Source organism: Polyodon spathula, chromosome 20 (assembly GCF_017654505.1).
Source record: "Polyodon spathula isolate WHYD16114869_AA chromosome 20, ASM1765450v1, whole genome shotgun sequence".
Taxonomy (NCBI): domain Eukaryota; kingdom Metazoa; phylum Chordata; class Actinopteri; order Acipenseriformes; family Polyodontidae; genus Polyodon; species Polyodon spathula.
Genome location: NC_054553.1, coordinates 11,508,900 through 11,530,963, shown reverse-complemented (window position 1 = coordinate 11,530,963; position 22,064 = coordinate 11,508,900). Strand labels below are relative to the sequence as shown.

General features: G+C 37.4%; 1 protein-coding gene across 1 annotated transcript in view; it reads right to left on the bottom strand.

Annotated features, from left to right (window-relative positions):
• The window catches only part of LOC121295282 (transcriptional regulator ATRX-like), an 81,548-nt gene that overhangs the window by 25,307 nt on the left and 34,177 nt on the right, over nt 1-22,064 (bottom strand). The window contains exons 16-24 of the mRNA XM_041219736.1: nt 13,005-13,146; nt 10,413-10,522; nt 8,791-8,937; nt 8,246-8,423; nt 6,358-6,495; nt 5,930-6,105; nt 5,135-5,252; nt 1,472-1,602; nt 9-100 (exon numbers count right to left, since the gene is read on the bottom strand). Coding sequence (XP_041075670.1) covers nt 9-100; nt 1,472-1,602; nt 5,135-5,252; nt 5,930-6,105; nt 6,358-6,495; nt 8,246-8,423; nt 8,791-8,937; nt 10,413-10,522; nt 13,005-13,146 — 1,232 coding nt within the window. The remainder of the gene's footprint in view (nt 1-8; nt 101-1,471; nt 1,603-5,134; nt 5,253-5,929; nt 6,106-6,357; nt 6,496-8,245; nt 8,424-8,790; nt 8,938-10,412; nt 10,523-13,004; nt 13,147-22,064) is intronic.

Here is a 22,064-nt window from a genome sequence, read left to right as displayed (position 1 = left end):
ATGCATACCTTTTTTTTTCATCTTCAGAAGATAAACTCATTGAGGACTCATCTGTTTCTGATGCAATGAATTCCTCCATACTGTCCTCATCAAAGTACCCCTGGAAAAGAGAAGCAACATTTTATTATATAAGGTACATTTAAAAAAAAAAAAAAATCACTACAATCAAAACCACAGCTCTAAAACAAGGGGGAAATTGGCAGAAAAAAAATAGTTACTCCTATTCAAAATTATTATAACTGCGATCTGCACATAAACTGTTAAAGGGCACCTTGCACCAATTAGTCTCAATTGATTAATCTGTCAAACTATCTACAATCCCAGTCATGTTTCAGAAATAGCCAATAACACATCTATAGCTATCAGCAATACCTAACATCTACTGGCAGGAACATGCTGAAGGCTCTAGCTTGAGAAATGATACCTTGACCAAGGATGTTTTGTTCTGTGTGATTTAATACTGTCGGAATCAATTCTTCACTGTATGTATAAAAGCAGGTCCCCCACCCCTTTCCTTAACAGAGTTTGGTAAATTAAATTAATAGATAATGGAAACTATTCACCAACACGATTACTTTAATTAACGCAGCAACTAACATTACCAAAGGGTTATGTGCCACAAGCAGTTCCAGACTGAAACCAATACCAATACCAAAGCTAACTCACACATGCATGCAAGACTGTCAAGAGACTACTAATGAGCAAAAGGGCTTTCTTCCACCAGAAACATTGGTGTGGTTCAACAATGTAACCAGTGTAAGGCACATGCACACCATTTGCAGCTTTAGGTTCTTTTATAGTTTGTATGTGGATCCCAACCACAAAGGTAAAGGATACAAGGTCCTATGAGGAACTAGATATTTTCATCACACCAGCCTAAATTCCACTTCAGGTGCCATCTTGTAGAAACTAGCTGCTTCACATCCAGACTGTGTTTACTTATTGACTGCATGCTTTTTAAATGCCCTTTTTTCTCTTCATTATTTACGACCCCCTACCCCATGGGAATGTTTTGTTTTTGTTCACATTTCTAGTTTTAAACTCCCTTTAAACACCATTTATTCTGTAAAATTGTACCAACTTTTGCTAACAGGGTGTGTTTTTGATGCAACAGTTTTTAGGTATTTCATTATTGAATATTGCCTCGATGGATTTTCTTACGGTATAATACATTTCTATGGGTTTACTTTGTAAAAATGTAAACACTATATAAGATCACAATACATTTATTCGATTTGAAAGACCATTCGTAAATCCTTTTAAAAAATCAAATTAATACATAGATACACTTTGTTTTTAATTTCAAAATATCAAACCGTGAACAGCTCCATACATACTGTGTTAAATTCTTGCAAAGTGTCACTTAACTTTTCCAAAGAAAATCATTATTGCAAGGAAATCCCGAAGTATTTGTCTGGATTTATTAAGCAGTGGTTTCAAACCTAAAAGACTGGTTTTAACTCTATTTTACCTTATTTTCTTTGCTAATATAGTCCAGTTGCAAACACCAGGGATGGGTCCAGATTCTGCTTAACATTTGGAAATCCTGGAATAGTCTGGTCCCTGTTTTGCCTCTCCCACTTTCCACACTTGTGCCCACACCTGATAAGAGATTTAGTTAACTTAGAGGAGCACTTCAAAGCAGGTTCAAACTAACATTGTTGTTTTAAGGTCATTACCAAGATTTGGGGCTAAAAAAAATACCAAGGATAGATTTGTATGTCAGATGGAAAGGAGGGATGGAGAAGGCAGGGGTGAAAAATAAATATTACATCAAACTGAAATTTACATGAATAAGAATACACATGAAGTTCATATATGAAAAAAACATGATTCATGTTGAAGATTACATTTAAATGCAACATAAAATACCTTCCCATTGTTTTGTAAAAAAACCCCACCTACAGTCCCAATCAATTACAGCAAGGAGGTGTAATTTGATAGAATCCCATATTAAACAAAAGAAGGAGACAGTAAAACCATTCTTATAGGCATTCCAGGTGAGGCCTCCAAGCAAAGCTTCTCTTCATAACACATGCTCACCCAGTGAGGCTTAACAATGCTGCTGGGAATTGTTTTCATCCTGCAATGCGTCTTCAAGAGACAGCCGTGCCAGCAGCAGATTATCAATGAATGATATCAATATAATCAGCTTTGAGGTGTAGTACTGTAGGAAGTGGTAAATGTAGCATGGATTTATTTCCAGAAACAGAATTGAAATAAAATATTCTAGTTCAAAACATCTTTAGCTTACTTGATCTAAATTTAACTAACTGAGTTTCAAAAGCCATTACACTATGTAACACAATTTTTGTTCCTGGGTAGTAAGTGTTATTTCCTAATTGCTTATGCCTCAAAAGTATAGAAAATGGCTATTATTCCCCACAAACTTTGCTTTTGTGACCAGGACAGTGAAATTTCAAAATATCACTATTTTCAATGGGAAAACGGGCAAATGTGTGTCTTTTCGTTCACATAAGGTCAGAAAAAAACAACATATGAATCCAAATTAACATGTATTTATACTAAAGTAATACAAAAATGACTACAAAAGATTTAGAAGCGAGTAGTTTGAGATTTACGATTATACTGTAAATACAGTAAATTTGTTACACGGTGTTATCAGCTTCAGGCATGTTCAGGACCGTATTTGGCTTTTCCTTATTATGCCAGCATTTTTTAATTCTATAAGAATCAATTAAATAATATCTCAGAGAATCTTACCCATGTGAAATTAATTTGTTTACAAATCATAAATGCGCCACTGCAAAGTTCAGTTCCTGGACACAAGATAGTGCAGGCAGTCACTTGAGCAGTGATCACACACAATGCATTTGCTTTAATCCAAGACAACCATTCAAGACATTGAATATTTTAGAGGAAACAAGCAAGCCATGACATGCATCTCGCTAAAAAACTAAGCATCTTATTTTGAGAGACGTGAGAATGGTCTCAAAAATCCTTAAGCACATTGCCAACTTCCACTCACTCTTACATCAAAACCAGCATTACACACTTGACACTTTGCCCTACTTGTACATGTTTTACCATTAGCCCATATTGCAGGACCCTACAAAATCACACAAACAAGAAAAAAATAAATACAATAAAAGCAGACAGTTAATTTGCAGCCAATTCAAACCCTAAACTGACATCAGGGCAATATGTACCATTTCAAAAGAGATCTGTACAAATACAGTGAAGTGAACCAAAAAATCAACCCAAATTAGTAAACAGTGCCTCTTTTCATACCCCATTTTCACATCTGCTGCACATTTGCTTTAATTTTGAAGCACAGGCTTCACAAGACCATTCTTTACACAAGAGCAACTTGTGGGGTCAATCTGAACGGGCAACCTCCCCGAGAACATCACAGTTCTGACGTTACCACCGTGTTGAACGCAGCTCTGAATGATAAAGTTCATTTGGCTACAGTTTCAAAGGGGCAAGTGACCAATTATAATCACGTAGGTAGCTGATGAATCAAATGAAAGAAAGCACAGATTGACTGGCCCTGGGCTATTCGTGCCCAATTAGCTTTAAACTTGCAATTCAGATTGTAATCTAACTCTCCCCTTAAACTACTATGCTATATCACTACCATTAATAGGCTAGAACCACCAGAATGAATGGTTAGAACTGATTCATGTTAAAAAGTGAGTCAGTGCTTTAGGAAAACATCCTTCATCTTAGGGATCAAAGAAAAAGCAGTAAAGTGCTTCACCAATATAGGATTGCACAGGAAATCTGGAGCTGGCGTTACAACATCCTACAGAAAACAATTTTGGTAATGTGCACTAATTACGTGACCTTTAATGATGCTTCCAAAACACGGAATGAATGGAAATGCATTCATTTAGCACTGTACGAGTATGGAGAGTGTCTATCTGGTCTCACAAACATTGCATACGTCACCTTTTTTACAAGTATGTCAGTAATATGCATCTCCTGTCACTGCTGTAAATACAAAATAGCACTATCAGAAGTAGACCACCATGACCTGCAGAACAAGTTAAACAGATGCCAGGTTTTTCTATATACAGTAAAGCCTGCACAATTCAGCTTCATTTGGGATTGGAAAATTGTGCCGGATTAGAGTGTGTGCTGGATTATAGAGTTACTGTAAAGAATCTAATATTGCCTCAACAAACTATACCTGTTATTAGCACAAGTCAGTTTAAACCATTCCTATTGAACGACGTTCACAACTGTTCCTGTATGCCTGATTCAGGCACTTTCTGCTGGCCTTCACAATGTCAAACAGGTTGCCTTGCGGTTTTCAATTTTGGTTGGTTTTGATAAACGTTCGGGTTTTTGGCAAGTTCAAAATGTTCTTTCAAGGTGATCACTCGTTCAACATTTATTTGCTGTTCAACAGATGCACAAATCAGAATGGCACAAGTAGGACATGAGTATATATGCCAGTTGCATATCACGTCACGTGACCCAGTGCCCAACTGCACAGTCAGATTTACATTGATTTTAGGCAGTAGAGACTTAATTATGCCGGATTCCAGAACAGACAGTTTCCGGATTGCAGAGGACATGGCACCATTCATTTCAACAAAATCCTGCAGATTTATATAGAATGGATTAGACAGGTATCCCTGAATACTGATGCTCTCAAATCACCATCTGGGAATAAAACCGCTGCTGCAAGTTAGGGAATTATAGGATACATGTTTTTTTTTTTCTGCACTGGCTGCAGATAATCAGGTTTTATGGATTTTATTCAAAATGTTATATCTTCCCTGTGCAGTAACTTATGGATCTAGTGTGTCCACATGCACATTAAATCATCAACTAAATAACAACAGTCTTGGATTTATATATCACCTTTCAGAGACAAAGCTCTTTACAAAATGTACTAAATACAGAAAAGGCAATTTGCCAGAAAACCCTTAAAAAAGCCCAACCTATTTTGTACCTACTGAGCCACCAACAACTTCAAAACAAAGTTAATAACAAAACAGTGGTCACTTCCTTGTGTTTTAGACCCAAACACAGAAGCAACCAGAAATCTATTCATTCAGTAGAGACCAGACAAACAATTATTAGCAGACAGTGTCTGTCCTTCTCGATATGTAGTTACTAAACATATTGGTAGAGATCAATGAAACCCTTCCAAGCTTACCTGTGAAATGTTCCAAGTAGTAGCGATATAGTGTGCACTGGATTGGAGTCATCCTCACTGCAAGGACATACTCGTGTTTTGGAGGCAAGAATTTTGTCAAGGCTGTGTAATCTTTTCTCTGAAAAACAGTTACTTAGGAGTTTTAGAACTCTAATAGAAAAGTGTTTTTGTGAATAAAAACCAAACATCTTTGGTATCACAATCTAAGGTGAATTATTATTTCAGACTGAATGTTTTGTAAAAACAAAATAAAATAAAAATCTGAATTCATATGCCCAAGTGGTTTAAACACTGTGGCAATGAAAAGGTTAATTTCTACCCGAAAAGAGCTTTATTGAGAGAATCATAGATTCATCTCCAGCATTATTATGACAATAACTTCCTCCAGCTAGAACATGGTTAAAAAATAATAATTTAAGTCTGAAACATATTTAAATAATGTAATGCATATTTCTTTTAATTTAAAATGTATATATGATATATATATATATATATATATATATATATATTAGCTCAAAGAGCCAGCTGCCCTTTTTTGATTTAATATATATATAAAGCATAGCATGAACAAACTGCAAGATCACATAGTGAGACAAGACTTGTGCAGGGAGAGAGCCTACATTTTACTCAAAACTCCTTCAGTCATATTGCAGTACAGTCAGATATATTTGAGGAAACAAAAGCAAGAGAGATACCATGGGGGCTGTACACATCTGATTAGTTCACTGCAAGAGTTGAATAGGACTCCACAGACATCCCCACACGTGCAGTCCCATTTCCTTCCTGTTTACTTGCCTGCACACATCCCGCTAGCATCTCGTACAGTATGTGGGCTCGCTTCTTCATCACTCGGACGTCCTGCATCGTGGAGTCTGCACACTGGCCGTTCTGAATGGGGTTGATGAATCGGTTCCGGAACTCTTTTACCGAACCCAGAAGGTTTTCTTTGATAAAGTTCACCATGCAATGGTCTAAAAAGGATAGAACGCAACACATTAACACAGTTTGTCTTTAATTGACAAATACAATTGGCACTTGCTTTAAAGGGTAAATACTATTGCAGCTGCAGAGTAGAGTTTAACCACATTTCACAATACTTTTTCATCGTACTTCGACTGTGTATCAGTGCGCTTTCAATTAGAAGTCCCCGGAAATTTGACATAAGAATTGAAGCGCAAGGAGACAAAATGAAAATGTAACAATAAAATAAAAACCATACACACATTCAATAAGATTGTTCTGCAATGGGGTTCCTGTAAGGACCACTCTGCGTCTTGTTTTTATAGAGTTCATGGCCTTGGATATAGCAGAGGCTTCGTTCTTCAGAATGTGTCCTTCATCACATATGACAAAGTCTGGACCTGCAGAGACAGACAGAATCTCATCAGTTACAAAAATCAATGGGTGTCGTTCTTAAAAAAAAAAAAAAAAAAAAAAAAAAAAAAAAAGGAAATACAATGTAAATGGAACAGCAAAACAGGGCCTCTCTGCCAGGTTTGACTTCAGATAGTGTGTGCTGCCACCTACTGAAGCAAATGTTAAAATTAGAAATGAATCATTGTATTATTTTAACATGTAAATTTAAAGTATGATGGTCAGTTAACCCTCAAAATAGCACAGGGCAAGCAAAATATAATCGTTTGAATAAAAAGATATTGTACCGCCCACATACATGTTCGCTCCTTTCCTTCCCATGGATGTGATTATTTTAATATCATTCCAGTGAAGTAAAAGCTTGCATAACAAATGAATGCGAGGGGGACTTATGCCTTGGTAGGGTCAGGAGCAAATAAATACACCACAACATGCATAAAGCAAGTTTAACATCCCACAGGAATGTTACTAAAATATTTATTCCAAATAGATTATAGTACTTTGGAATGTAATCTATATAAAAACTAGACACAAATTTATGAAAACCGTCTTTTTATTTTGACAGCTTCAGTGTCACGCATTGCATCTTGTTAATACTGTACCACCTAATCCCTGCCTAAAACAATAACAATAATAATGATAAATTGATTTACTTACCACAACATGCAGACTCGCTACAGGTCAAACAGATGGTTACTCCAAAATTACATTTAACATCACTGAGCGTTTACTTTATTAACGTTATTGAATATTGTTAAAAATATTCATTATATAACAGTTCATTTTGAAACTGCAAAAAGCACAAACTATATACAATCAGTTTTCTTCACTGTGCACAATTTATTTACAAAAGCATTTTGAAAAAATTCTCTGGTAGGATGGGACCAGCAAATCAGATGCTAGTTAACACGAGCAGGAACAGAAGAGCACAACCACTGCTTGTCTCTGGCAGAAATCATGTAAACAGCAAGGCAGGGTGTTCTGTGCAGTTTCACTGATAAATTTAAATAATGCTATTAACTATGCAAGTTCAGAAACTTAATTATGGAATCGATTATCCAGTATTTATACCGCTGTATATAATAAGGAATGGAATCGATCGAAAAATCGATTTTCGATTTAATTAATTATACATCAGCCAGCCTACTGTCACAATTGTACATATTTCACATCCAGCACAAAACAGCATTAAATTCAATCGGGTGGGCAATTCCAGTCCTGGAGGGCTGGTGTCCCTTCTGGCTTTTCTTCCAGCTTTGCCCTAAATTACTTAATTTCACCAATTATTGGTCTAATTAAGTAATTTAGAGCACAGTTGCAACAAAAGCCAGGAGGGGCACTGGCTCTCCATGACCGGAACTGCCCACCCCTGAATTAGATAGTCCAAAGGTGTATGCCCTTCATTAAACTAAATACAAATGATCTGAAAACTGAAAATCATTAAATTATTCATCGTTGGCATATTAAATTTATTTAAAAAAAGAAAATCATTGATTGAGTTAACAAACGACTTGCATTGCTCTCACCTGGTTCTATATGAACCTGCATTTCGTTCTGGCTCTAATCGCCGAATTCAGCTTATTCATTTCCACTGCATTAGTTTTTAGTAGTGCATCACTAAGTTAAACAACCTGGTATTCAGTTAAGGATTAACAACTATTAATTAATGTTTAAAGGGAGGGGGAGAAATGGAAAAGAAAAACCGAAAACTAGAAGCCCCAATTAGACGAGTCTTACCTGGGTTAACCAATGTCTTTTGGAAAGTTTCTTTCAGCTTCTTGCTTTTAACATTCTTGCCCTGAGTGAGATTGCGGTACATTTCATAGCCGATGATAATGACCCCACCATCTTCCTGCCAGCGCTGCAGCATATATGCCCGTTCCTGGGGCCGCTTCACAGTGGCAAGTTCGTTCACCTGGAAAAGAACTGATACTTCCAACTTCCGCAAAATGCATAAAGAAAAACGTAGTATGTGTTCCATTTTGTTCTTCCAATAATTTTATTAAAAACTTGAGATTAAAATTGGACGCTGTACACTTATTACTCAAGACCATTCATGTAACAATGAAATTAAAAAGCCCATTAGCACAACACATTGATCAAATTAACACACAAACAATCTTAAATGCCTTTGAGGAGACGCACTTCATTCAACCCAGGAAGGTGATTAGTTCCTTCACTCTTATTAGCTAAACTAGCCTAGATGGAAGTGAGATTAGAACACAATGTGTGTCTCTAGAATAAAAAAAAAAACAATACAATAAAACGATTACCGACAATACCTCTAAACTCTCTTCATCGGTCATGCCTTCTTGCCACTTCTCAAATTCATTCAGCCAGTTGAGAACAGTGTTGAGTGGACAGACCACCAGGGCTGTTTTGAACTCCAGCTTCTCACACAACAGCAAGGTGTGTAGTAACGTCACCACCTAGAATAAGCAGGGCATTTCAAACAATGAGATTCACAACTCTACATAAAACATTCCTTTAAAAACATACTGCATTTAAAAACTACAGAGCTCCGAAAATACTTCTATATTCAAAATTACCTTTTCAGATCTAAAATTTACTTATAATGAAAAGATATACACATTATGGTGTGTGTGTGTGTGTGTGTATATATATTATTTTTTTATTTTTTTATTTTTATATAGCGTGTGCATACTTCATACGGGGGAAAGTGTGAATTAATATAAGATTTACTGAAATTATGTTAGCTCTGTGTCATTACGAACTTAAAGTGCAATCTAAATACCTGGCCTTCAGCTTTCAGGCACATGAAATTAGCAGAATCTCAGGTGGAAATGATCACACTAACTTGCCGTGCACTCTCGTTATACCATTGAGAACATGCAGTTACAAGTATTACAGTAAAATTCATTTTGAATAGTTAAAACACAGCAATGAACAATATCTAATATAAAAGTCTTGCACTTTTCAGTTTTAACCGATAATAAACTTATAACTAGGCTTGCCATTTGATTATTTTTTTGTCAAATCGACGATTAAGACGTTTATTTTAGAAAGAATTTTGCAGGTTTTTTAGATCTCTATTTTTCAATTCAAGCAGAGAATGTGTGAAATTGACCTTTTTATGCCATTGAGAAACGTCTCATAGTAAAAACCCTTTATCATATCAACAAGCAACAAAACCATGGTTACCAACATTCTAATTGAAATAACGTTTGGTCACAGCAGAGCTATGCATTGTAAAAATAAATATTCTACACAAACTTAAAAACTGTCAAATAAACCGTAGAGAACACAGCATATAAAACTGTCACACAGACCTTTGTAGCATAAATTTACAAGTAAAAATAATATGCACAGAACAAAACATTAGATAGCTGAACAGAACTAACTTGAACTTATTAGTCGGAGTCTGAGCTCCACCCCTCTCCTGCTTCAGCACAACCGCACTCAGTTACTGGAAGACAAGGCAGACTTCAGCCGTCAGTCAGGGTATTGTGCACAATACTCATTAAGTGTTTTCCTCTTGCACCCTATTTTCAAATCAAACTAGTAACTGTCACCATATACCTATAGCAAAAGCTTACCTACACCGTAACCCACTAATTTCAAAGTAGGCGCTTTGGTTGACAGGCGCTATAGCTGACAAATGAAGGTGCACAGTTGGTGCAGGTCTTGATGATTGACAGTCATTTAAACGAATTAGAGCATTCTAGCCCTGCTTCAGTTAATGAGGGCTGTCAGAACAGGATGGAATGACTGACAAAGAAAACTACAGATTTTGACAAATAAAAAATCTCCACCGGTGCATATTCGAAAGTAAAAAATTCAAATTAAAGTGCTTCGTGCAATTGCAATCTCAACAGATACAATATTTGCACCTACTCTAAAGTTGATAAACTGTTACTTGCATGTTCAATGCATTTTAACTTACTTGTAACGTCTTTCCAAGACCCATACAATGTGCAAGAATACAACCAGATCCAGCTGACTTTTTAGTTTTCTTCAACGACTCACAGCAACAATCCCACATAAACTGCACACCTGTAAAATAAACATAGCTTCACTCTCTGGAAAACCAGCCAATGCAGGATTTAGACATTTCTTAAATCACCTTTAAATTCTACCACAAGAGGATTTATCAAGTGAACACCCAGGCTTCACTGCTTTTGTTTGTCAAGTTTTTAAAACAGTACTTCTATGCCGTTAAATGGTCTGTGATGTCCAGAGGATAACAACTTTACATACATGTAATATACTTTATTATTTAATTTAAAACAGAATTGTCTTATGTAAAACATATGCTTTTAACATATACAGCTATGGCCAAGAGATTTGTACCAACCTATAAAATTAACAAATTTTGCTTCATAAAGTTAAAGAAAACCTGCTGAATAATGTTACATTAACATATAGAACACACACACATATATATATATATATATATATATATATATATATATATATATATACATATATATATATATATATATATATATATATATATATATATATATATATATATATACACACACACACATATATACATACATATATATATATATATATATATATATATATATATATATATATATATATATATATATATATATATATATATATATATATATATATATATATATATATATACACACACACAGTGCCTTGCAAAAGTATTCAGACCCCTGACCAATTCTCTCATATTACCGAATTACATTACACCAGTACATTGAAATTTCGTTCAGTTTGATATTTTATTTTTAAACACTGAAACTCTGAATCAATTACTGTAAGGTGACATTGGTTGTGTGTTGGGAAATATTTTTAAGAAAAATAAAAACTGAAATATCTTGCTTGCATAAGGCCCCCTGTGCTGTGGGAGCTCCCAGTTTGCACCAGTGAAAGTGTGCCCTAACAAGGACACAATTACCTTACCATTGACCTCCACCTGTGAACCATTAAAGTTGCTGTCACATTTTCTGGATAAAAACCCTACTGTTGAAGGATCATTGGCAAGGCTGTGAATCTGAAGGAAAATGAAGACCAAAGAGCATTCTACAGAAGTCAGAGATAAAGTAATACAAAAGCATAGATTAGGGAAAGGGTACAAAATAATATCCAAGTGTTTGGATATCCCAGTGAGCGCTGTTGGATCAATAATCAGGAAGTGGAAGCTGCATCACACCACCCAGGCACTGCCAAGAAAAGGCCGTTCCTCAAAACTTAGCGCTCAAACAAGAAGGAGACTTGTGAGAGAAGCCACAGAGAGGCCAACAATCACTTTGAAGGAGCTACAGAATTCAGTGGCTGGGAGTGGAGTAATGGTGCACCAGTCAACCATATCAAGAGCTCTGCATAACACTGGCCTGTATGGGAGGGTGGCAAGAAAGGAGCCGTTACTCAAAAAGTACCATCTGAAAGCAAGTCTGGAGTTTGCCAGAAAGCATGAGAGTGACCCAGCTACGATGTGGGAAAAGGTTTTGTGGTCAGACGAGACCAAGATAGAGCTTTTTGGCCAAAACTCAAAGCGCTATGTGTGGCGCAAACCTAACACTGCCCATGCCTCGAGACACACCATCCCTATAGTAGAAGTATGGTGGTAGCAGCATCATGCTGTGGGGATGCTTCTCATCAGCAGGGACTGGGCATCTTGTTACAATTGAAGGAAGAATGGATGGAGCAAAATACAGGAAAATACTGCAAGAGAATCTGCTTCAGTCTGCTAAAAAACTGAAGCTTGGGAGGAAATTCACCTTTCAGCAGGACAATGATCCCAAGCACAAGGCCAAAGTAACATTGGAGTGACTCAAGAACAAAAAGGTGAATGTCCTACAGTGGCCCAGTCAAAGTCCTGATCTCAATCCCATTGAGAATCTGCGGCACTACTTGAAAATTGCGGTCCACAAGCATCGTCCAACCAACCTGAACAACCTGGAGTAAATCTGCCAAGAAGAATGGGCCAAAATCACTCCGACACTGTGTGCAAAGCTGGTACATACTTACCCCAAAAGACTTAAAGCTGTTATTGCAGCGAAAGGTGGCTCTACCAAATATTAATGTGTGGGGGTTGAATACTTATGCAAGCAAGATATTTCAGTTTTTTTTTTTCTTAAAAATATTTCCCAACATAAAACCAATGTCACCTTACAATAATTGACTTTGAGTTGAAGTGTTTTAAAAAAAAATATCGAACAGAAAGCAATTTCAATGTACCATTTGTAATTCAGTAATATGAGAGAATTGGTCAGGGGTCTGAATACTTTTGCAAGGCACTGTATGTATATATATATATATGCAGAACTTTTGGTCATACCTGTAATACATTGAAGTATGACTTTTTTCTAAGGAAAGAAGCAGCATCTCCATCTGCAAGCAATCAGTGCTTTAAGCCTAATATCAGTGTTGCAAATACATGGTACGAGATTAATCTGGACCCAGAACAGTTCCCTGAGCTTGTCTCTATCTACACCCACAGCCTTGTATAGTTGAAAGGGGACTTTAACTATTGTTGAATTGCAATCCATACCATCGACCTGATGAGGTTTTAGTTTCGTGACCAAGTTCCGGTGCACCTGCACGAGGGGTTCCTTGGTCTCTTCATCTTCATCCAATACCAGCTTGGTTGTTATGGGAACCGGGATTTGAGAAGACTCTTCAACAACAACGACCTGCAAAACATTAAATCACAGTTTAAAAAAATAAACAAAATACTTCAATATAAACTCTCAGTTAAGATTAAAAAAAAAACCACATCTCAAAAAACAAATTCGCCACATGCCAAATAACTTCATCCAGAACGTTGCACTCAAATCATTAGATCCAAGTGCTGTGCAGTCGTGCAGGCTGTTTTAGTAGAAAGTGAAGACAGATATCTATCAGTAACCCATATTCTGCTGAAAATCATTCTTGAATATAACTTCACTATAACAGTTTTTCATGCTTTTCTATAGGAATGCATACATGTGTCTGCAACGTCTTGCACTTGGACTAAAAGTTGGTTCATACTTCAGATTACGTTATCCACACTCTTGCGATGTGTCTTTTTTTGAAAGTCGTCCAGCCTTTTCTCTTGCGTCTGTGATCTGAAATCGCATAGGGATCGGATAATTTTGAAATGTTGCATGGTCGGAATGAAGCTGCACAGCTTTCACAGCTGTATGCACCTGACGTATCGCATTTATCTGTGACAGAAGTATGAACCAGCCCGAAGTGCCAGCCATTGGAAGTGCCTATACCCTGTCAGCACGAATACCTTAAATTCCAACAAAAGTGCATAAGCCTGTATATGAAACCAAATCAATTTCACAAAGCAGCAGTGCATCCAAGTAGAAGTCCTTATACCTATTTATAAAATTATAAACTTGTTCTTTTAGCCTACACACATTCCTCTGCAACACAAATTACAGGCCAAACTTAATAAACAAACTTTTGAGAGGTCTTCAGATGAGAAGTTGCTAGTTTAGTATGGTTCAGACTGAGAAGATTAAAATAACTGTTACCGTATTTTACATAAGCATTCAGCCTACCCTTTAAAAAATATCTATTAAAAACAGTTACATTACAGGTCGGTTGAACACTAACAGACCTTATAGATTTAAATATCTTATCTTAATTAAAAGATTATTTATGTTAATCTTAACTTTGTCATGCATATCTGTAACTGTTTCTAACTATTGAGAGGAAAGGCTGTTCCTCATGGCAAGTTATCAGCAAAGCGCGAGAACTGCCTGACTTTCTATACAGCAAGGGCAGTTTACGTGTTTTCAGGGTATTGGCGCAGCAAAAGTAAATCAGCCAAAAGCACCATTTCACTTTTAATGTGTAGTTCCCAGTTTGAAATGTAGAAAAAGTCCTCCTCCTTTACGTATTTTTTTTGCAGACCCCAGGCACTTTTATCCATGCATTTGTGTATTACAGGACATCCAAGTTTAATGACAAAACTTGTTTTGTCAACATGGAAATACACTAGGGAACGCATTTATTTTGACATCTATCATTTATATTAAATTATTTATTTCTGTTTTAAAATAGAACCTTTACCTGCAAAAAAAAAAAAATCTTTCTTTATATACAGTACTGTGAAAAAGTATTTGGCCCATCTGATTTTCTGCATTTTTACAAATTTTTGACACAATGTTATCAGATCTTCAACCAAAATATAATATTAGATAAAAGGGACCCCGAGTGAACAAATAACACAGTTTTGATATTTATTTCATTTATTTATTAAAGAAAGTTATGCAACACCCAATGCCCCCGTGTGGAAAAGTAACCCCCCCTCCCCTTAGGCTCAATAACTGGTTAAGCCACCTTTAGCAGCAATAACTGCAACCAAACGCTTCCTGTAGTTATCAGTCTCTCACAACGCCATGGAGAAATTTTGTCCCACTCCTTCATGCAGAACTGCTTCAACTCAGTGACATTTGTGGGTTTGAGCATAAACTGCTCGTTTCAGGTCCTGCCACACCATCTCAGTGGGGTTTAGGTCTGGGCTTTGACTTGGCCATTCCAAAACTTTAAATTTCTTGTTCTTCAACCATTCTGATGTAGACGTGCTTGTTTGTTTCAGATCATTGTCTTGCTGCATGACCCAGCTGCACTTCAGCTTCAGCTCACGGACGGATGGCACGACATTCTCCTTTATAATTCTCCTATGCAGAGCAGAATTCATGGTTCCTTCAACGTTGGCAAGTCGTCCAGGTCCTGATGCAGCAAAGCATCCCCAAATCATGACACTACCACCACCATGCTTGACCTTTGGGTTGAGGTTCTTACTGTGGAATGCAGTGTTTGGTTTTTGCCAGACATAACAGGGCTCATGTTGGCCAAAAAGTTCCACTTTTGACTCACCAGTCCATAGAACATTGTTCCAGAACTCTTGAGGATCATCCAGGTGCTTTTTGGTGAACATGAGACAAGCTCTCATGTTCTTCTTAGTAAGCAGTGGTTTCCGCCTTGCTACTCTGCCATGAATCCCATTTTTGCTCAGTTTCTTTCTGATGGTGGAGTCATGAACACTGACCTTAGCCGAGGCGAGAGAGGCCTGCAGATCCCTGGATGTTGTTCTAGGGTTCTTTGTGACTTCCTGGATGATTTTACGCCTTGCTCTTGGAGATATTTTGGCAGGATGGCCACTCCTGGGAAGATTCACTACTGTCCCAAACTTTCTCCATTTGGACAATATGGCTCTGACTGTGCCGGAGGTCTTCAAGAATTTCTTTTGATTGTGGCATATTGTGCCTCTAGAACCTGTGTGCTAACAACTTCACTCTGATGGTAAGGGCCAAAGTTAGTCAGATTTATATTGGACAGGGCTGGTCCAAATCAGGCCTGATTGTTAACCAAAGTATTCAAACAGCTGACCCTAATTATCCCTTTAATTGGGTTGAGTTAACTAGGGGGGGGCAATAACTTTTTCACACCTGAAGATTGCATGTTTGATTACCTTGCACACCAAACAAATGAAAGAAGCACCAAACTTTGGTGTAATATTTTTCACTCAGACTCCCTCTACATACTACAACCCAGAAAAAGATCTGACCAAATTCAAGGTGAAAAATGTGCAAAAATGAAGAAAATCAGACAGGGGGCAAACAATTTTTCACGGCACTGTGAATTCAATACCGTCTCCTTGAGGTTACCACCTGTCCGGGTTTGACCAGGACAGTCCGGGAATTGGTATCTGTGTCCGGGTGGCAGGAATTAACAATCCCAGACACCCCAATTTCTGTTTTTTTAAGTGAAAACGCATAAGAAACACCAACCTTCATATAATATTTTAATTGACATACATTAGTTGCTTAAACAATTTCCACTATCTTATTAGAAATGTACTGTTTAGTCTACTTTATCCCCAGCATTTGAATCATAATTTTGCACTGGGATAAAAAAAAATAAAAAAAAAACCCTTGTCAGTAACAAGAATCTGTAGATTTCCTGTAAAATCAATGTCAGCGAGTAACAGCTAAATGGTTAAGGCTAAGGAGACTGTATTAAAAGGACTATGCTGTGCAAAAAGGATAATGATTTCTGTTTTCAAGTTGCCTAAAATTACAGGTAGATGGATGCAGTTTGCAATTATTGCGCTTTTAAATGTTATAAATGATTATGTTTCCGTGATTTCAAATTAGATCATTAAAATAATGGCATAATTTATTTAAGGACTGGGAATCACCAACACACTTAATTGTGTCAAACTGTATTTCAGTACTCCGCAGTTTTGATAGACCAAGGCTGACCGAGAATTATATCCGGGTTTCTTCTGTGGAAAAGGTGGCAACCCTACCCTGAGTACTACTATCCTAAACATGAAAACGTTACAATGTACTAAATGAACAGATCAAGCTGCTAATGATAGTTAGCAAAATCAGACGAAAGCATTCAATACAATTGCAATAATACAATCATTATTTACAAAATCTTGTACTACTTGCAAATGAAATGGAAGTACAAACTTTGTGGCATGAAAGCTACAGCTTCTGCACTGCAAACTGCATTACAAGCAGGTCTTGGGTTCGATTCCCATACTGGGTATATTGCAAACTTAAAAACACCAGGAGTGCCCCACACTGCTAGCGAGAGCGTGCTGCCGCCACAACTGACAGACTTCACAGTGAAGCCAGCTAAAGAGTACCTCCCGTCACCAGAAGAGACTACCTTGCGTCGCCAGAGCACTAGAGAGTCCTGTGCAGCCAGAGCCCCAGAGAGGGAGCCCCGCGGTGCCAGAGCCAAAAACAGAGAGTCCAGTGCTGCTGTACAAGAGAGTGCCCCATACCATACCATACCATGCTGCAACACCCAGCCCTTTCCAAATAGCAGCCGTGTTCAGAGGTTGCCGTTAAGGCTCTGCTAGCTAGCCTCTGCCACGCTGTGTGGAGACGGCAGCGGTCCCAGGAAGCTTGGACCCAGGAAGGGACTGCCGTCCAGGACTGACACGGGGGTCTGGGATTGGTGGCCGCCCTGGAGACCCATGATGCGGCTCAGCCCCTGAAGTGGTTGTCAAATTGCATCACCCTCAAACACGCCACCAAGACCCGTCCGTTGCCGTCGTCCGCCCTGGCAACCACACAAGCTGCCACACCAAGACTAGGTCAGTGCTTCCTGGGCCGGGAAGCATTTGAGTGTGGGGCAGTGTAACGGCGGGTCAGTTTGACACTGGTGCCGGTATTAGTGTTGGTGTATTGGTGTATGTGGCAGCTCAGGGTCATGTTGTGGTTTTCATGTAGCTGTGTGTCCTGGAGCTGTCTATCTGAGCTAAACCATTTAAGAAGAGTGTGTCCTTTTGCCTGCTGTTCCAACGCTTCAATAAAAATAGCAGTTTTCATTGCTTTAAACTTCATCCTGTGCCGTCTCCATTTCTCCCTGCTGTGGTCCAGATACGCTACTGCTATAATATATAGCAGATTGTTAAGTATCTCGAATGTGAATTGAATGCAGTGATTGCTAGATTACTGTTTCTAGTAATCGGATAATGGTGTTAAATGACAATGAGGACCTGGTGCATTTAACAGAGCCAATGAGTCCTGCTTTCAATACATTGTGATGAAGACAACATGTCGAAATACATCAGCATACCTGTTTTTGATTTGTTTTAATGAATAAAATATGAATAACTGAGACACACGTTTGGGATATAGACTTTAGTGGGAGTTGCTGTCTTTTCTCTTCGGCAGTGGCAACATCTAAGAAATGTTTTCTATTTAACTTTTCGTGGGACGAAGCACCTCGTGTCTGATTAAATGGACTGAAACATCTCTGTATATATATATACACACACACACACACACACACACAGTGCCTATAGAAAGTTGTGTTGTGTCAGTGCCTCAGAGTTTCATGCATTTAAATAAGGATTTTTTTCCTCTTATCTACACACCATACTCCAAACTGTTAAAAGGGGAAAAAAGTTTTTGTTGATAAAAAAATTATATATTAAAAATACAAAACTGAAAGATCATAATTGGATAAGTCTCCACCCCTCTGAGTTAATACTTGGTGGAAGCACCTTTTGCAGCAATTACAGCTGTGAGTCTGTTGGGATAGGTATGTACCAACTTTGCACACCTAGATTTGGCAACATTTGACCATTCTTCTTTACAAAACTGTTCAAGCTTTGTGAAGTTCCATGGGGACCGTTGATTGACAGCAATCTTCAAGTCATGCCACAAATTTTCGATTGGATTTAGGTCGGGGCGCTGACTGGGCCACTCAAGGACATTTACCTTTTTGTTCCTTAGGCACTCCAGTGTAGCTTAGCTTTGAAAGGTGAACTTCTGTCCCAGTTTCAGCTTTCTTGCAGAGGGCAGCAGGTTTTTCTCAAGGACATCTCTGTACTTTACTCCATTCATTTTCCCTTCTATCCTGAGAAGTGCCCCACTCCCTGCTGATGAGAAACATCCCCATAACATGATGCTGCCACCACCATGCTTCACAGTAGGCAAGGTGTTCTTTGCATGATGCGCTGTGTTGGGTTTTCACTAAACATAATGCTTTGCACTTAGGCCAAAAAGTTCAATTTTCGTTTCAGCAGACCACAAAACTTTTTGCATACTTCAAAAAGGGATTCAAGGTGGGCTTTCTTGAGTAATGGCTTCCTACTTGCCACCCTACCATACAGGCAAGATTTGTGGAGTGCTTGGGATAGGACTGCTATTACAAGGGGGGTGGACACTTATCCAACTAAGCTATTTCAGTTTTTATTTTTAATTAATTTTCTACAAATTTATAAAATATTTGTTTTCACTTGGAAGTTGTGGGTTAGGAGGGGTAGATAAATAAAAGTAAAAAAAAAACCCACTATTTTAATTCCAGGCTATAAGGCAACAAAAGGTGACAATTTTGAAAGGGGGTGTAGACTTTCAACAGGCATAACACATATATACAGATATACATATATACACACACACACACACTAAATATATATATATAATACCCACAAATGTCACAGAGTTGAAGTAGTTCTGCATGAAGGAGTAGGCCAAAATTTCTCCACGGCACTGAGAGAGACTGATCAATAACTACAGGAAGCGTTTGGTTCAAGCTATTGTGTAACCAGTTATTTAGTCTAAGGTAGCGATTACTTTTTAACATGGAGGCATTTTAGGTGTTGCATAACTTTCTTTAATAAATAAGTATCAAAATGTTTTGTTATTTGTTCACTCAGGGTCCCTTTTTATCTAATATTAGATTTTAGTTGAAGATCTGATAACATTCAGTGTCAAAAATAGGCAAAAATGCAGAAGATCAAACAGGGGCAGACAAGGTGCAAATACTTTTTCACGCACAGTACTAATATATATATATATATATATATATATATATATATATATATATATATATATATATATATATAAACATAAAGAGAGAGTGTCCATTTCACTAGTCATACTTTCACTCCAACTACAAAACCGATACGTTACAGATTCACATCTTAACCCTTTCAACAGATTGGTCTACTATTTACCCTATCCAAACGGCAATACATTGCCTCAATATAGGTTGAACAATTTTGCTATTCCCATAATGTGTGTATGCCTTAAGTGAAAAAATAAGTGATAACAAACAAAAACACTTGCTTGCCCAGCACCAAGCAAATAGGCACAACTTAAAAAAGCGGTGGGGGTCAATGTTGCCCCAATGGTTTCTTGAAACTTGGCTGGTGTTTTTGCTATCTCGACTTTAAAGGGCTGGGAACCTTTGAAAGCCTGCTGTTTTTTCACATTTCTAATGTGTTTGTTTCAGATTTAACTCACACTATACATGACTACTCTTTTCCTTTCATGAACCAGAGGACCATGCAATTGCTTCCAAGTAGACTTTCTAATTGTTGCAACAAAGATTGGCGCTTCTTTGGCACAGTATGTATGTTCATGCCTGTAATAGGCGTTGTATGGTCAATAATATCAATTCCACAGTGGGGTAGTAACGTTAATGACAAGTGTTTTCTCTATAGTTTTCTATATAGTTTGTTCTATATTTAAAATGACATCTCCAAATAAAGGAAGCCACATTTGGAAGTATTTTGAGGAACCGGACGAGAAAACCGTGGTATGCAAGTAATTATGCCAAACAAAATTGCCGTACCACAAAAACACAAGTTCAATGCTTCACAGTTTTAAATTATTGTGGATGGAGCTACAGATGGCAATAAAAAGCAAATATCCATAACAACATTTGCTACAGACCTGGCCGAACATTGGGCGTGATCACATTATCCCCTATGAGGACAGTGTGTGTGAATCGTGAATGCAGCAGTTTTGAAATCGATGCAAGATTATACCAATACTATGCCGACCCATAAAACAATAAAAGCGAGGCTGGAAAAACTTTTTAAAAAATCGTGCTGCAGCGGTTCATACAAAACTTTCAAAAGGGAGATAAGTTGCAATTACGACAGACTCGTGGACCCCATTCCCCAATCTTCCCGTAGGTGGCAGGCTTTCTTCACTTGAAATTGCTCTGTAAGCTTTTAGACCGAACGGCCATTTATGTTTAGTACAGTTTTTATTTGTATGTTAAAACTAGTGAACTAAAGTAAAGGACCCCTGAGACACAGTTCAAAAAGGTAGGTCAATGGATACGTAAATTTGAATACTTTACGTTATTTAGTAATACTTGACCACACACAACTGTATAAGGCGGCAAACATATAAAAAAAAGGGTATATAAGGACCTTTTTATTTTATTGTGTTGCATGTTCCCATGTGTTATTACAACTGGTTACTTAAGGTGTGAGTATTGTTTAAATTTTTTTATTTAATTATTAATTTCTTTCCACATTTTGACCATTTTTTAAAACTTTTAAATTGCATTCCCTGCCTCAAGATGGCGTCCCATATACCAGCATGGACCTCTCAGAACTACATTTCTCATCATCCTCCTGCTCACTGGTAAATCCATCTCAGTTACATATGTGACATACGGACACGTTTTCCTAAGTAGTTTGGGAACCGGACTCAAAACACCAGATTCCAAAAATCTCCTGAAATGCACAGTTAGTTTTAACAGCTGTGGGCGGCACTGACAGTACTTACATCGACTAGATGTGGTCGTCAAATCAGGAAACACAGTTCATTTGAAACTGTAAAAGAAGCGCAAACTATAGATCAGTTTTCTTCAATGTGCACTAATTGGTTGCCAGGAATACAAGCTTGTTGTAATTACAAAACACTTTCAAAACTGTTAATACTAGCTGGAAAGGAAGAGTACACCCACTGCTTGTGTTTGGCAGAAATAATGTAAATAAGCAAGGCAGGGCGTTCCTTTTTGTTCACAAGCTTAATTTTATTAACTATGCGCATTACAAAAATGAAATTTCAATCAATTGTCCAGTATTTATATTGATGTATATAATGAGAAACTGAATCGACTGAAAAATCGATTTTCGATTTCATCGTAGTAGCCCTAGTCTACGTTAAGACTTAGAAATTACTCCAGATAAAAATAATAATACTTTATATAAAAAAAACAATTAAAAAAATAAATAAATAAATAATAACTCTTTCAGCACAAATTTTGTTGAAAGACTGCCCCAGGACGCCTAACTAACGGCAAGTTTAACAGAGCCTGATGCACTCTAATCTTGTTA